The sequence below is a fragment of the Channa argus genome, chromosome 1 (assembly GCF_033026475.1).
Source record: "Channa argus isolate prfri chromosome 1, Channa argus male v1.0, whole genome shotgun sequence".
Taxonomy (NCBI): domain Eukaryota; kingdom Metazoa; phylum Chordata; class Actinopteri; order Anabantiformes; family Channidae; genus Channa; species Channa argus.
This window is the reverse complement of record NC_090197.1, coordinates 22,512,667-22,530,108: the sequence shown is the minus strand read 5'-3', so window position 1 is coordinate 22,530,108 and position 17,442 is coordinate 22,512,667. Positions and strand designations below refer to the sequence as shown.

Below are 17,442 nucleotides of genomic sequence, written 5' to 3'. Positions count from 1 at the left end.
CATACACAACATGGTGGTATTATAAAGACTATGCGTTCGCACATCTTTAATGAATTAATAGTGATTTCTGGATTTGGACTTCAGGTCTATATTTTTAAAATCCCACAGATATTCCCCCCATGCTGTTGATTTGACTTGACCTGCCTCCAGAAAAGAAATTATGTTATGTTTGTTATTGTTATATAACTCCATGATTATTCAAACAATGAACACTTAATCTGTATAGTAAAAGTCTTGCAAACCTAATCTAATCTAGCTGACCTGCAACAACGAGTCAACTAAGGTTTAAATTTGAACCACTTTGTGGACAAAACATATTAGATGTATTTTGACATCCTTGTTTGACAAACCAGTGATTGTAGGAAGACACATTTTACATTTTAAGTACTTCTCTGGAGCATATGGGAATGTTTGAGATATTTGGAGATGTATTCATTTGCTTTTGTCCTGTGAGTCCGACTGAAATGTTGTTCCCAATCTCAGGTCAGTGCATGAACACGCTGATCAGTGAAGCTTAGCATTATGAAGGGAGACTGCTGGAAACAGCTAGCTGTGCTCCAATCAAAGTGAAAACTGGACATATTGAATGTGCTCAGTGTTGCCAGAAAAAGTATTTTTACAGCAAAGCCTGCTTACAACATTGCTATATATTATTTATAAATGTGTCACATCATTACACTGGGATTTGGGAATTTATAAAATATATAATCTAAAAATGTTTTACATGCAATCAGTATTCATACTAGTATAACTGATTTAACATTTTTTAAATGTAGACTACTGAAGACAAGCATTGATGACTTACAAAAAAGTTGGACCCTGGGCACAGACAGGGGGAGGGCCCCCCACCCTTTCTTTTTAGTTGTTTTCAGTCTGTTTGTGGTATTTCTACATTTATATGTGTTTATTATTTTGTTTTTAAATATTTTCTTTCTGTAATACATGTTTGTTTTTAATCATTCTGCACCTGTTTTGGATATTTCCAAGTCACTGTTTAATCTGAAAAATAATTTAAAGTCATTGTTCAGCTTTATGTCATTGTTGTGCATTTATTGCAATCAAAATATATGAACAGTAACTTCAGATCCTATGGCCCATGGGTCCAGTGACCTCTCAGGCCCCTTGTCCAAAAGGCTCCATTCAATGAGCAGAGGAATAAACTCATCATCTTAAAATCAAAGAGAATGTAACCGAATGACATTCTCAATTACAAACAATATTTAAGGAGAAAATTGTGTACACATTTACAAATGTATATCTCTGCAGACAAAATTGTTGATTTTCAAAGCTGGAGCTGCTTTAGTTCTGGTCTCTAATTAGATCTGTGTGAGAGAAGTGAGAGAAGCAAATCCACATGTTGCTGCTTTCTGCTTTCATCTTGCAGGAAGAGAAATATTGCTACCTCAGGCTTTGTTACAACTAACTACACATGTTGTCATAGTTAATGACAAGGGAAACATAAAAACATTTTAAAGCTGACGATGTCTTCCTTCTGAGCCTTTTCATGTCCACCTTTGAGACTTCATAAAGCCTTGGAGATATGGCTCCAGAGTATCTTTGTACCACATTAATTTACCTGCTGAATGACAGCAGCCGAGCGAAATATGATAAAAGAAGAGTCCTGCAGGTTTGCCTTCAGCTTTCATCAGTAGCATGAGAGCTTCAGAAGGCAAGTCAATCAGAAATATGAAATGGTAGGAAGCTGAATAAAGACTGCCTTAAACAGCCTTAATTTTATCTGCAATTAAGTGTCCTCTATGAATCTGCAGCTTTATCTGTTTGCATCAGGATAGCAATGAGTCTGATTAAAGACACACTACGTTTGAAACTCTGGACAACTAAAAACACTCATTGTGGCACCAATTAACCACCTCGAGATTGTTGAAAAAGTGAGTTTCCCTCCTCCTCACAGAGAACCTTAGCTAGTGGTTGTTCATTAAGAGTGTGAAGCCAATCAGAAGCAGCCAAGGAAGGCAACCTCAAATCCCAAGTGTTTATGGGTATCACAGCTGCTATGAACAAGAGAGACGGCAAATTATGACGATCACCCTTAAATGCCAAGGTCTCTTAATATGAGATAACAAATGTCTAAACCTTTGAAAGTGTTATGACTGCACTTGTGTCCCCATCTTTTGTCTGTCTAATTAATATAACACAATCTATCCAAACAAAACGTTCACACAAATAAAATAAAGACTCGTGCAGTGATGTCATGCTGTTATGCTCCCAGCAGTCATGCCACTGAAAACGCATGTATGAGCTTTTTTTTCTGCCTGCATTGTTTCCATTCACACTGACGTCAGTCAAAGTAGTTATGCAGCTGAACACCTTCATGGAATCCAGCTGAACGTGGTGAATTGTTTTTGCTAATTAGCACATTTCTTTCAGTTTAGTCCACCCACTTATCCTCCTCTATTGCAGGGCATTCTGATGCCCATTAGCTTTGATAGCTGCCCATTTGCATCTGCACACATTCTCTATTCTAATTAAACTAATAAAATGATATTTTCCTCTCATACCCATTTCCAGATTGTAATATATATGTTTTGTTTGCTATGCTTAAAGTTAAGGCTGCAGTGTTGGCAGCAAAGATGCTATATGATGAAAGACCTATCTAAACCTGCCTTGTCTGGTTATTTGTTATTATATGACAAATAATTATATACCACATGTACATTTACTTCACAGTTACAGTACATTTGCCATTCTAAATCTAATAATACTTCTACCAAGAGCACAGTAAGAATATGAAATGATTTGTATTACAGATTCATTCAATTCATCATGTTGTGGAGAGGTGCTGTTAAAGCCTCCTGTGACCCAGACAAATTGAACAGCACTGACAGCTGTGCAGACATATAAACTTCAAATTGTTTTTGATTGAGTATCTCACTCTTCTGTGCAATTAGAGAATGTAATTATTTTTGCTTGATTAGTAGGTTTTGAGGTATTCATATTGATTTTATAATGACCTAAAACGGTGGGCAAAGGGTGTTGGGGTGTTGGGAGTGTAGCTATTTCATGGGTGGTCCAAGTAGAGTTGTTTAATAATAGGAATTGGAAACTATTGATTTACTTCTTTCATTAGTCTTTGTAGCCCTATTAACAGCACCTAATATCGGTCTCTGCCTTTTTTAATGCTGAAAATAATGTATCTATGGGACCTCTTCTGGAGTTTCTGTGCTCAGAGGACAGAGTCGGTCCATGCAAACAACTTTTATATATTGTGCCCCGCGAAATTGGCTGCAGCCAATCCCAGCTGTTATAGGGAGGTGGGTGGCAAGAGGTGGGGTCACCAGTCTATCTCAGGGCCAATACAAAAACAAGCAGACAACCATTCACACCTACGGGCAATTTAAAGTAACCAGTTAATCTAACATCTAATCATCTAATAAAAATTACTCCTCTACCGCAGCAGTTGACTGATAGAAATGCCATCAACACGCCTTCTGGCTCACTTTTAATCCTCCCGACGATTCATGACAGAGCAGCATGCTGCATGTGTGAGCTCACGATCATAATATGGACATTGTACTAGGGGATCCATACACCCCCTCCTTACAAAGTCAGGATAACATCAACCTTCCAGTGCATGTCTGAAAGGGGCTATAGTGTTAAAGACACTGTTTAACACACATCCATAAAAATCAGGTAACTGTAACAATCACCTGTTACTCCATCAAGATTATATTCATCGACACTAGTAACTAATAAACTGACTTTCTGCTTTAGTTTCCACTTGAATCAACACAGGGAAGGTTCTTTCTGTTCCATCCACATAGAGTAAAACTTGGTGTACATTTTATTTTTATTTATTTTATTACAAATGTAACTTTAACCACATTATGTTTCCTGTAAACATAATGAGAATATCTGGACATGTAATGTACAGTAAATGGCTACTTGCCAATATACATTGATAGTGAACATATGAATAAAATGTTACTGCTATGTATTTTTTACATAGCCAAGAGAATGTCAACAGCTAGACCGAGGTAATAGTAATTTCAAACAAAATGTGTTTTATGGCTTTTAAAAACATCCTCGATCTTTCTCTTGGACTGACGTCAGGGGTTTTCCTGCCTAGACTTTCCAGACTCTCACTCCTTTTGCTTTGTTACATCCACCACCCTCCCCAACCACATCATTCATTGTGCATCATTCACAAAATACGTTGCATCGGAACTTAATGAATAACTTTTTATGTTCACTACAAAAACGTAATCACGTTTGCAGTTTAGTTGTATGAGAACAGATATTTTTAGGAGACACTGAGCTGGAGGGGTCAAGGCAGTGACTTCTTAAGACGTCACTTTTTCCTCTGATCTGAACATGATGCCCTGAGTTGAGTTAATCCCAATCGATCATGGTAAAATTTTGAATTAAAAAGTTAATTTATTAAACACTGACTCAAGCAGGTATGGAGCAATGTTATTATATCTTTTGAGTTGTATTTCTGGCCATATAGCAAATTTAGATCCAATAGTGGCCCTATGTCAATATGTTCACCAGCTTATTGCTAAAGTACTTTTTAGATTGAAACACCTGCCAGCTACTGGTGAAAACAAAGCTAGAGAAGTGTGAAGACCTAAAGGCACTAAAATCTTCAGAAGAGCTGAAGAAATAATGCAAAGTTGGCCAAGTATCTCATTGAGTTTTGTCACTAAAAGTGACCTTCTTTCAAGTACAAGGACTTATTAGACTCAGTCTTATTAAAAAAATATTGATCTTTAAAACCCTGCCCAACTGGGAGTATTTTATAAAAATATGTCCGAGCATATGTGCTACGAGCATCTCAACATTTATTTTGCCAGTAAATAAAGTTATAATATGAAGCTGCCAGACATGGATTCTGGGTAAATTCAATTGCATTGTGAACCAAGAGGGCGATGCAACCTGATGCAACCAGGAAGCGGACCCCTATGTGCACTCTGTCACATGAGCCGGAGGAGAGAGTTCAGGCAGAAACCAGAAGTTTTTAAGGAGCTGCCAGTGATGGAAAGCACTTAGCCTGTCTGTCTAATCTAATGTGGCTCTTAGAGAAGCATTCATTGGCTCAAAGACGTATCTCTCCCTCTGTGTCTCACAAACACAAGCACAAAAAAAAACAAAAAGAAGAAGCTATATTGCATTTCACATTTTATGGTCCCTCATCTACACTCTCTGGATGAATAAGGGATTGCACATGTCAAGTGTTTATTTAGAGCTCTTCCCTCAGAATTGCTTACTCTGTTTATATAAGGACCTTTGAAAACGGTGCTTCTGTCCCATTTATCCTCCATGAGAGCCTCGGCCGTGGATCTCACCTCTCAGTGACTTTGCTCATGCCTCACAGCACCAAACACTCCATTCTGATGTAAATCCCAGCCACTTTTAAGTACACCCCTACCATGACCATGTATCATCACAGAAGAATGGGAGCTCAGAGGGTGTGGATAGGTGGAAGAGAAATGTGTGCAAATGTTGAATGAAAATAGAGAGAATTTTGTCTTAGTCGATGCTGAAAATAGGAATTGCACATCACTCATTCCCCCCGACTGTGAGTTAGACATACTGCTTTTCAATGCTTAGAGAAATGTACAATTCATTGCAGTGGTAATGATTTGTGCTTCTCATCCAGTGCTCTGTGAATAACTTCCAGTGATTCAAGCAGTGATTTCTTTCCCACAGAACAAACAAATGGGTTTCCATCCACCAGTTCTCACAGTGACACTGACATGAAAAATTTGTCCTACCACATTTTCAATTTGCATGAAAAATCAACCTGAATGGAAACAATGGAAAACAGGGGGGGAGAAAAACAGGTTTTAATGTATAGCTGAAGTAGAAAAAACACGACATAGTGCAAGTTCCTCAAACAAATATGCCATAATTACATCAGAATTCTTTATTTAATTTCACTATGGTTTAACTGACCCAATTTTTCTTATATCAGATTGTCTTCTTCTTAAACAGTTTAATGGCTGTAAAATTTGCACCAGCAGTTGTTCATCTGTGCAATCCAAGTCCTGCATTAATTAGCATTTGCCTTTGCATATTTCCTTAAACTTCTCACAGGTTGGCTTCAAAATGTAATACTGTAGGTGTCGCAGAGACATATGATGAGTATTATTGATATGAGCATTTAAGAATTGTTGTGATGCTGTAAATATTAACACAAAAAGCAAATAAGATAAAAATGTATCATTTTAGAAGATATTTATTATTAATTATAATTAGAGTTTATACTAACATTTGTGGCATTTGTTGTATTCTATTAAAACAAATAAAAACTGCTCTGACTAAAAACACATAAATTAGCTGGAAAGTTATTAGTTATTTATGATTAATTTAAGAAGAATGGATATTTGGAGGAGATTCATTGTTTATGTAGGCTTTAAATTTACATTTAACAATCAATACTTAACGGTGAATCAAAAGCCTCATCGCAATGCGAATGTAATGGGAATAGTACACATGTAGTGATCCCAAAACACTCAGCACCTTCCTCTGCAGCTTTTAGCAGCTTTTTGCTCACTGGTTTCCTGGCCCACACATTTACCTTATGTAGTCCAGTGGCTCTCACCCACTCTTGTACTAAGGGATGTTCACAAAGGTTTTTTCTCTGTGCATACCACAACACAATATTTACCACATCACAAGTCCTGGTGGTGCTGCATTAAAACAAGCCATTTTAGCCACAATGTTAGGATGCTGGAAGTAGATTTCCACACTTCAGAGGCTCAAACTCTGTTATCATAAGTTTTTCATCCATCTTTTTGTCAATGACTTTACTCAAAAAGTAGGGTGGACTGCAGAGATGTTATAAGAGGTGATATGTCTGAGCAATCTCTCTAAACTACAGTTAGTGTTCAAATTGGGCTGTAGCTTCGTTTGTAGAGCAGTTGGTGGTTTGACTCCTAGATGAGCACCTTGCTGCCATTGTTGGTGTGTGTGAATGAAGGAATGTGAAGCAACGCTGTAAAGCTCTTTGGATAAAAGTACAATAGGGCAATTAAGTACAGCAGCTCTGCCATGAATTCGACTTTAACAAGGTTATAAAATGTAAGGTTGAAACTGTCAGAAAGCTGATAATTCTACTATGTGTTTATTATTGAGGTCATAGTAGGTGGTGCAGTCAGAATGAAGTGCATTAAGTTTAGAAGACTTTTGGCCACATATCTACAATGAATAAGGGGGCAAAACATATCTAAATTACTCATATTGTCCACAATCCCCCTACAGATGCTGAAACCAACATTGATTCTTCTCTATTTATATTATCTTGTTTGTCTGTGACTTCCATTGTTGTCCAAAAAGATTAACAGCACATCTGTTCACATCATGATAACCTTTATTATGGTTAGTATTTTGCTTATTACTGAGTAAAGTCACAAATTAACATGTACTCAAAATATTTAAAGTTTTCATTATGTTTCATACCAAGCGTTAGAGTGTCAAACAACAAAAAAGAAGAGCCCCAAACAATTATATCATTCAACTCACTATTTCATGTTAAATTCCAACATTAAGAATTAGTTACCTTAGCTTGAAAATATATAATTTCCATGTTTGTTATGTTAATGAGTTCCTCCAGGATTTCGCAGACTTTATATTTGACTCAAATATCATATTGCAATGTTTCTATGATGGTAAATGGTGTGCTTATATAGCATTTCATCCAATGTTGCTTCTCATTCACCCATTCACACACACACGCACACACCAATAATGGTGGATGCCATGCAAGGTGCTCACCTGACCCACCGGGAGCGATTTGGACTGTCTAAACAAGGTAATGCCTATGTTTCTCTTTTTCACATTTATAAAATGACTTGATAAGTCAGGGGGTTCTTCAGACAAGATTTGCAAACTGGAAGGTAAAGTCAGATAACAAACACTTTTTTACTTTGCATGCAACATCAACCTGAGTTGAAATGGAAACAAATTTATAATGCATGGCTGAGGTAGAAATGTTACTGTTAGATAAAAGGAAAAAGTGACAGAACTGTCCCTAAGTTCCTTAAACAAATATGCCATAATACCATTATATTTACTTTCACTGTGGTTTTACTGACAATATTTTTATTATATCAGGTCATGAACTGTCTTCTTCTCAAACAGTTTAATCATCTGGATTTGCTTTTGCATATTTTCTTGCAACATTTCAAGGCTTCAAATTATGATAGATCATGTAGAGAAATAAGATAAGTGATGATAATCTATTGGCAGTAGTTGTTTACTATTTTTCAAAAAGCAAAGAAGACACACATTTGTTATTTTTTAAAAATAGTTATCACTATGGGGCATTTGTTATATCCTATATAAAAAAGCCAGGAAAAAACAATAACCTATATTGAGCTAACAGCTCAGCTAACCAATAAACAATGGGGGGTAGCAGAAGCAGGACCACTAGTGAGTAAATTGGGCTGCTAACAGAAGTGGCCTGCTTATAATTTTTTGTTAAAGAAAATGTAGAAAGACAAAAGGTCATAGTAACATAGGCTGTTAGTGCTGACCAGCCTTCTAGGTCGCAAAAGTCCTCTGAGAGTATCCGGGTTCTCCCAGAATCTCCTTTAGCTGTGTTTGAGACCTGGACAGACAGAAATGACAAATGTGCAAATAATATATGAAATCTAAGTTGATGTAATAAATGAGCCTCACAACAAGAAAAGACAGAGAATGTGAGATAGATAAAGTTGAAACATGTAGAGACAGCAAACTTGAGGCTGAAGATATGGAAGCAAATATTGCTCCTAAAAAGGCACCGTTGTTTACTCAAAGTATCAGAAAAGCAGCCTAATCGTTTTTGGAGCCTGAACACAAAGGAAGCACTTTGCTGTGTGGTAAAGATGAAGGATACTGACTGATGATTCTCTGAGGATCTGAGACAACTGTTGTGCCAAAATGTAATCAACACAAACACCGAGAGGATTCTGACTCTAAGGAGACAGAGCTTTCAATTCATGTCCAAATGTTCTGCCCAGCTGGAATGTCAGTCTAAATGTGTTATATTTTATCTTTTTCAGCCCAACTGAGTTGCAGTGGACTTGCTCATGAATGTTAATGACAATAAGAAGCAGGGTTTCCACAGCAGCAAACAACGGAGGATAAATAACGTATGGGCCTTCAGCATAAAAAGTGTTCCTATTGTTGCAGGTTAAAGTGAATGGCCAGCTATTCAGCTGTGTCAGCTGTACACATGGGACAATGCCTTAATGTGTCCTGAACTCCAAATACACACTGCGAGCTATTTGCAGAGCCGTACTGTAGGTAAATTAAATGTTCATTCTTCACAGAAAACAGCATGTTGTACTCAGAAAGCTGCTAAGGATTGCGACTCACAGGTTAAAAGAAGTAAAATATTTTAAGCCAGTGAAAAAGGTTGGAATCCCGGGCCAAATCAATTGTCATGCCCTGGCCAAAGAACCAGCCGTTATAAATGCATATCGACAAGCAGCAGAACTGCTTGGGTCAGGGCCAGTGCTCCTTGTGTGAATTATAGCAGTATTCACAGGGTATTGAAAAATGATTCAATGATTAAAAAATGTAATCACTCTCACCAGTGGTGGTGTATTAGACCACTTCTTCTCGCCACAAACCGAGTTTACTCAAATCTTTAAGAAGTTCCATACAGAGTAATCACGACAATGTAATTATTGAATCTGAGTTTAAACGGGATAATTTGTGTGCTTATCATACACACAAAAACACAAGTTGTAAGGGACCTGTACCAACTTGCAAGCTACTTTATAACTGGATTCATCGTCTCTGTCTCCACTTTTACAGGCATTCTTGCAGTATCCTCAGAATCAAATGCCACAAATGTAATACGTAATGAAAGGAATTTTAAGGTGGAATTAAGATGAGGATAGAAAAACATACTTGACTGACAGTGTTTCACTATGGCAGAGACAGGCTGAGATGTACTGATGGTGTAATAAAGCAAGTTGACTGAGTACTAGTGGTTATTAAGTACGTCATTAACTAGTGGGAGTGAGGATGTACATCATGGGCAGGTAGTCAGTTTGACAAAGGTCTAAAAATAAACAAAAACATTTATTCCTGTGTACTATGAGTTTTCATTTCATCTGGAACCAGTCCATACATGCTTAGACAACTGTGAGAATAAATCTCAGCCCAGGCATTTATCCAGGTCGATTTGCTGGAACAATTGTAGGTTAGAAATAATAATTTCATTATGTTTCTGGTTAATGTTCAGTTATGCATAATTATTGCCTTACATAATGCATGGCTATAATGCATGGTTCTTATCACTGAAGCCTTCTCTCATGTTTAACACATACACAGATTAAGCTTAAATCTCATCTCTGTGCGACCACTGCTGTTCACCACTGTTCACAGCTTCCTCACCACAGGCTTGGTTCCCATCCGCCAAAGGGACTGACCATAAACCCAATAGAACCAGAACAAGTCAGAAAAGCTAAGAGGAAGCTAGCCAGCTGGGAACTAGTGGGCATTCTCTATGGGCCCCAAAACACATAATGGCTGGAATGGTGAAACATTGACTACATGAACTGAATTTTGTACCATCATTTAATGTGCTATCCAATTCTTTGTACACAAACTCCTCTAAATGAGTGTGTGCTCTTTCTGCAACAACTGCATGAGCTGCACCTGTCTGGGCAGGAGTTGTCACTGTTTTCCAGTGTAGTATAGTGGATGCTAAGTGCAGACACGGTATGAAATTATTGCAATGGTGCAATCTTTCAAACCTCCTATTGCCCTCATTATACTGGGGTGGTGGGTCTAATAGCTTCAGAAACCCCATCCTCCACCACGACTGCAACCATTGTAATATGAACATTTACTTAGCTAGTATAACTTGTGCATATGCTTTAACAAGGAATTTCCGAGATGCTGCTGCTGATACATGGATTACATGAGTGTTTTTGTCTAGGCAGGAACTAGACTGGGTAAAAGAGCGGGCTTTTGATTCTTATATTCATTTGCTTTTATGTGGCAGAAAATTAAATAGAGCCCTTTTCATCCTGTAGCCAACTGGTTTCAATCTATTTAAATATGTATGACTGAGTATAACTTGCCCGGCAGCTTCATGTGCACAACACCCAATTATGTTAACAGTAAAACAGGATGTGCTTTTTTGAAAAACAGACATCTGCATTCAACAGTGAAACATGTTAAAACTGAAGCCTGGCAGTGTTCCTCAATCTCATGAATAAAAATAGTACTTTTCACACTCAACCTTAAAAATCCTGAGGCTTTACCCCCCAATCATGTCATTGATCTGTAATAAAGAAGAGGCATTTTAGGAGGGTAACTGGCAGAGAGGGAAAAGTGGTGAAACTCAAGTAGTAAATAAATCCATTAAAGACTGGTTGTGCCTAAGAGCTCAGTACTTGCTTGATACTTAAAAGTATTCCTTTTGAATCACGCCCACTCCAGCTTATCTTTGGGAATCAGAGAGGAACCATCCCTTCCTGCTTTTTTTGTATTACATGCTTGTCTTCAGTTGAGACAGGGTCACCCTCCCCTGATCGCTGAGATGGATAACTGTGTGCTTTTAATTTGATCCTCTGCGGTTGTGGGTACATCAGAGGCTGCCCAGAGCGGAGAAGGGACGGGAGGGGGTTGGGAAATGCACTCAGCCAGAAAGCCTCTGTTAGAGAACAATACAAATGTGCTGGTCACGTTAAAGGAAAGGCATGGACTCATTCGCAAATGTGTCACAAGCAGACAGTTTCCCTTGTGGGCGCAGAACAACAGAGGAAGTGTGAAACATACTGGTTAGCATGTGAAAATGAGTGAGCCTCTTAAGGATTTGGACAGCAGCACATGTATTTGTTTTGGCTTGAGATCCATATTACTTTGGATGTGAAATGACAGCATGTGGTTAGAGGGTGGATATTAGCTCAGATTTGAATCATCATGCTTCAACAGCACATCAAGCTTTAAGATTGCTGTGCGCCGTGGTGCTTCGGGGAAAAATATGTTTGCAGCTCCTGTAAAAAGGTATGCCACAGGAGCATGAGGACTCCAAGATGGATTTGTAACAGAGATCAAGTCAAGTTATAGCTGAGTAACGTGACATGAAAACAAAGGGTTACAGAAAATATGATAGTGATTCCACCAAAGACAGATTTTCCTATCTGACTCACATCACACAGACACAATATGATTTTATTCAGCCAAACAATGTAGCCTCTATAAACTATCCAAATGGTTTTGGATAAAAAAAAGACAAAGTGTAGAAAAAAAAGTGATTTTGTTTTTATTTTTTAGTCCAAATTGGCTGAAAATCTCCTCATGCTCACATTTACAATCTGTGCTTCTAACCTCATAGTTTACTTCTTTATATTCCAAAATAAGAGTATGAAGCCTAACTTCAGGATTGTTAGCAGCTGGCAAGAGATGATTGATTTTAACAGAGAATTTCAGTTAATAGGAGCTTTTGAATGGTGTTTTTTCTCCTCAGAAGGGAAGTACTGTACGTCACATACCAAAAGATGAAAGGAATTGGTTTCCTCCTCCTCAGCTGAGTGATACCATGAGTTACCTTACCTAACAATGACCCATCATTTTAAGATTCATAGCCTTCACACAGAGCTACTGCGCTGCAATACACCACCACAATCCCACCTTAAACAAGCAGTGTAAAAAGGGCTCCGGATTAAACATACAGTGTTCTCTTCCTGACTCAGAGTTCTGGCTTGCTTTCTACCTGACTTGTGAGTCCCTTTGGATAAACCTGCCAAATGAATGTAAATGTAAATAAATAAATAAAGGTAAATAAAACTAAAGTTCATCTTATGTAAAACTCACATTTGATCATCTTCTGTATTGCATCAGTCTCTCATCACTTGCTTTTGAGTCACATATTCCCTTTCCAACTGGAAGCATCCACAATCATTTTCCCTGACTCCTTTCGAGCTCATCATCTATGACAGCTGTAATACTTGGCTGCAGAACATATTTTCTCCCTGCTTCATTTCTGCTGGGAACATGTTGGAAGATGCTATAAGTTCATTTTCAGTCATCATGATCACAATTCTAGCAACAAAACATGTAACACAATCCTTCAGACACTCAGGTGGGCTTAAATTGGGATAATGAAACACTCTTTAAGGCTAATGCTGTGAACATCCTGTTCTCGCATCATTCTGGCTACAAATGACCCGTAATTCAACATTATAGATTCAAAAGGAACATTTCATCTTTTGATCATGTCATTGTCTGGTCATTAAATATATTGCAACCCCCACTCTTCGTAACCTAACTTTTATAGAATAAGAAAAACCATACTGTTTTATAATCAGTGCCAATGCAGTATTTTTACTGCCATTGCCAGATGGTTTAGCGCTGTGATGGCTGCCTGCAGTAAGCTGTGCTGGCCTAGAGATTTCTTGCTACAGTAGCTGGACATTGTGAGGATTTGTTTCCCGGCTGCAATTCTCCCTAAAACAGGGATTATAAATTCAAAGATTCGTAATGACAACAGGTGGCTGTTAATGGTAGATTTTCCCCAAAGCCTGCATCAAACCCAGTTTCAAAGTAGACTGACTAACATTCACATTTACTATTATGGGGGTAGCCACCTATGTTGACACTGTCCACCCAACCACCACAAAAATTCTAAAAGTAGTTTTTAACTAAACTCCAAACAAAAATGTGTTTTTAAGGGAAAAGTAATTGCAACAAGATTAAATTTCCTGTTATCATAATGAAGCTGTATTGACAAAAATGTAAACAGCCCTAGTCTTTCTCTACTTTATGCTTTTGTTGCCTACACTCAAACATACATTTGAATCTGGATTCAAAGTTGTTACAACTCCATACGCCTGCTGCTGTGATGTTATTCAAAATTAGATTGCATCAGAAGATAATCATCCACTGATGAAAATCCCCTCAAAAAAGTAATTTAGGTTGCAATTTAGCTGCATGGATATTTCATTTTTAGGAGACAGGGTTGGTCCAGCACATCATTAAAATCCACCAAATTTAATGTTGTGGCTGAAGGGTGTATTAGTACTGCTTGTCCCTTCAGGGGTTGCCACAGTGGAACATGTTCCGTACGTTGATTTGCCATGTGTTTTTACACTGGATTCCCCTTCTGCCACAACCCTCCCATTATTGTCCGAGCCACATTCAAACCCGCTGCCTTCTGCACCCCAACCCAATGCTCTACCACTGACCCATCAGGCCTCTTTTTTTTTTCTTAAACTGCAGCCCCAGGTTTGCCAATCAGTGATTTACATGGTTGGTAATGGATTCAAAGAGGTAAGATGTCTGGAGGGTGAAAACTGTGGGATATGCAAACCTAAATGTTTAAAAAAGCATTGAAAGAGCGATCAGTCGGATTGATGTCTTCATGGATGGTTTCCTTGCATTTTCACAGTTGTGCACATTAACACCTGGCGATAGCTGTAGCCCTACTGCTCGCTAATGTTATTATAATTCAGCACAGTCTCAAAAGTGTAATCATGAATCTCTGAGCAGAATAGTTAAAGCAGAAAAATGAAAAGTGTGCCCACATACTTCATTTCAGTCTCCTTCATGGGTGACTCTGACTTATTAACCGCGTAATCTGCTATAATTATTTTTTCAAATATTTATGAAAATGATTTCAACCAACTGAGAAAAAACAGTTATTAAAGGGAGATCGTTTTAGCTGTGGTAGCGTTAATGATCCACAGTACACAGTAGGCTGAGCTATGACTCTGGAAAGACAGGTAACTTCTTAAGATAAATAACCCCTGCTGTTAAAGCATTCAGCTCTTGATCACCCAGGTTTTATCTACAAGTCAGTGAAGTTTGAAATAATCAAAGCCTTTGTTTTATACTTCATGAATCTTTCAGCAGCTTCTCTTGTGTATTTTGTTTTGCTAAAGAACATCTTTTGGTTGTGAGATCAAACACAGCAGATCAAACATGGCAGACAGATCCGATAATTGCTGACTCTGTGCTGCATCTTCACCTCACCTTTACCCCAAGTTCTCCTCCACTGAAAGGTGGTATAATGAAACACAACCCGTAACACAAGTCTCTCTCTTTTTCCTCTGCAGGGTGAGTGCTCTCAGAGGTGCTATAACATCTTTGTGCTGGAGACTGTGTGCGTCGCCTGGTTCTCCCTGGAGTTCCTGCTTCGGTTCATTCAGACGCAGAGCAAATGTATGTTCCTGCGCACACCTCTAAATGTCATCGACGTGGTGGCCATCCTCCCTTACTACATCACCCTTATTGTAGACTCTCTGTCAGTTGGAGGGAAACCTGCAGGCTCAGGAAACAACTACCTGGAGAAGGTGGGCTTAGTCCTTCGAGTTCTGCGGGCTCTACGGATCTTTTATGTGATGAGGTTGGCCCGGCATTCTTTAGGTTTGCAGACACTTGGTCTGACAGTGAGGAGGTGTACACGTGAGTTTGGCTTGCTGCTGCTGTTCTTGTGTGTGGCCATGGCCCTTTTCTCCCCGCTGGTGTTCCTAGCTGAGAGCGAAATGGGCGCCAAGCAGGAGTTTACCAGCATTCCTGGGAGCTACTGGTGGGCGGTGATTTCCATGACCACGGTGGGCTACGGAGACATGGTGCCCAGAAGCATCCCTGGCCAGGTGGTGGCACTCAGCAGCATCCTGAGTGGCATCCTGCTCATGGCTTTCCCTGTCACGTCCATCTTTCACACCTTTTCTCGCTCCTACCTGGAGCTGAAAGAGGAGCAGAGCCGGGCACTGAGGCAGAAGCCAGACTCACAGGACAGCACCAAGTCTCAGAACAGCGAAGACTCTCAGGAGACAGACATCTACCATGGTATCACAGAGGTCGCAGCTTCATCCATACAGAGGAAGAAGTCCTTAGCTGTACAACGAGCTGCTGAGATAAGAGCGTCTGTGCAAACTTAGCTGCTCTGTCTGTGCGTGTTAAAGTGGCACCCAGGAAGGCTGTGACAACCAGTGTTGGGACTGTAAAGATGACAGAAGCGTGAATGTCAGCAGGGAGGGGATTTTCTTCTCTGGAGCTTGTTGTCTCTACCTTGATCAAATGATCAAAAGTTTTACACAGAATGGAGCAGAAGCCTTTTTTTATTATTTGAATTTAAATGATGGGTAACAAGACAATGTTCACTTTCAAACAGCGGAAGTCAAATTAAATTTAACTCTTATTGACTTCAGACAGATTTGTGCAAAAGGAAGGTCGAATACCAAAACATCACAGGTTCTTGTTCAGAATTTAAACTAATAATTAATGTTCCTCATGTAGTTGCTTTTGAGAAGATTGATTGCAAGGATGTCAGACATTCAGTTTGTTATTGAGGGAGGATACCATCACCATTCACTCTGTGTTGTATTTATCCAAACCAAATAACTGCTTGTTGTTCTGTTATGTGTTAGCGTATATATGTACACCATGATGTCAGCATATTTATTTGCAATAAAGCAGAGGCAATTCATGTTCAATATGATAATGCAAAATTAAATTTCCTGCTTAAGGGCTTTAAAGTGAGTTGGAAAGTTTGGCTAATGACAAGAGGATTGATACCACACTCATTGGTCTCTACATTATAGCTCACTAATGCTTATGCTTTTGACATTTTGGGAAATGCACATCTGCAATATTTCGCAGTTTGAGTTAGATAAGAAAAACCAACACCATTCTCGAGTATGTGTGCTAAAAGTGAAGGTACAGACACCATTGGCTTTGCTTGGCTTGGCCTTAAGAAATTGAGTTATTAGCTTGTTTTTTTTATTTGAGAGAAAAAATAAATGCCTATCAGGGCCTTAAAATTTTACTAAAGATCATGGGCAGCACGGTGGTGGAGTGTTAAGCTCTGCTGCCTCAGAGCTGGAAGAGTGGGAGTTTGCATATTCTCCCTGTGCTTGCATAGGTTTCCTCGAGTTTCTTCCAACAGTCCAAAGACATGCATGTTACTGTAACTGGTAACTCTAAATTGCCCATAGGTGTGTATGTCTCTCTGTTTCGGCCATAAGATGTCCCACGCCTCTACCCCAGTGACAGGCTCCAGGGGACAGGCTCCAGACCTCCTGCGACCCTAAATGGGATAAGAAGGTACAGAGGATGGATGGATGTGGTTTTTGTTAATTTAGTCTGTACGTAAACAATCTCACAGTAAAATCATGAATTTAGAACGTGACTGCACCCAGCCAGAAGAGAAAGTTAGGATATATGTGTGTCAATCCTCTTGCCCCATTTGTATGGTTGAACAAGTAAGACTAGTCAGTGAAGCAAATGCCAAAAGGTCAAACATACTTTAATTATTTTGACACAGGCTTTATATATGCAACTTAGGGCAGTGGAAACAACAGACCTGAAGTCTAAACAAATTTCAAATATTGCAAATAATTTGCCCAGTCTTATGGGATTTCCACATACAAGTGCAAATGCAGCAATTCATTTTCTTTGACTTGAGTGCCTTGTACTTTGATGTGACACATTAAAAACCCATTTACCCAAATTGTTGTCAAGCCGGAGCCA

General features: G+C 38.8%; 1 protein-coding gene across 1 annotated transcript in view; it reads left to right on the top strand.

Moving 5' to 3' along the window:
• Positions 1 to 17,441, top strand: part of kcng2 (potassium voltage-gated channel, subfamily G, member 2) — a 28,592-nt gene extending 11,151 nt beyond the window's left edge. The window contains exon 3 of the mRNA XM_067507807.1: positions 15,024 to 17,441. Coding sequence (XP_067363908.1) covers positions 15,024 to 15,851 — 828 coding nt within the window. The 3' untranslated portion in view covers positions 15,852 to 17,441. The remainder of the gene's footprint in view (positions 1 to 15,023) is intronic.
• Position 17,442: the final 1 nt, after the last annotated feature.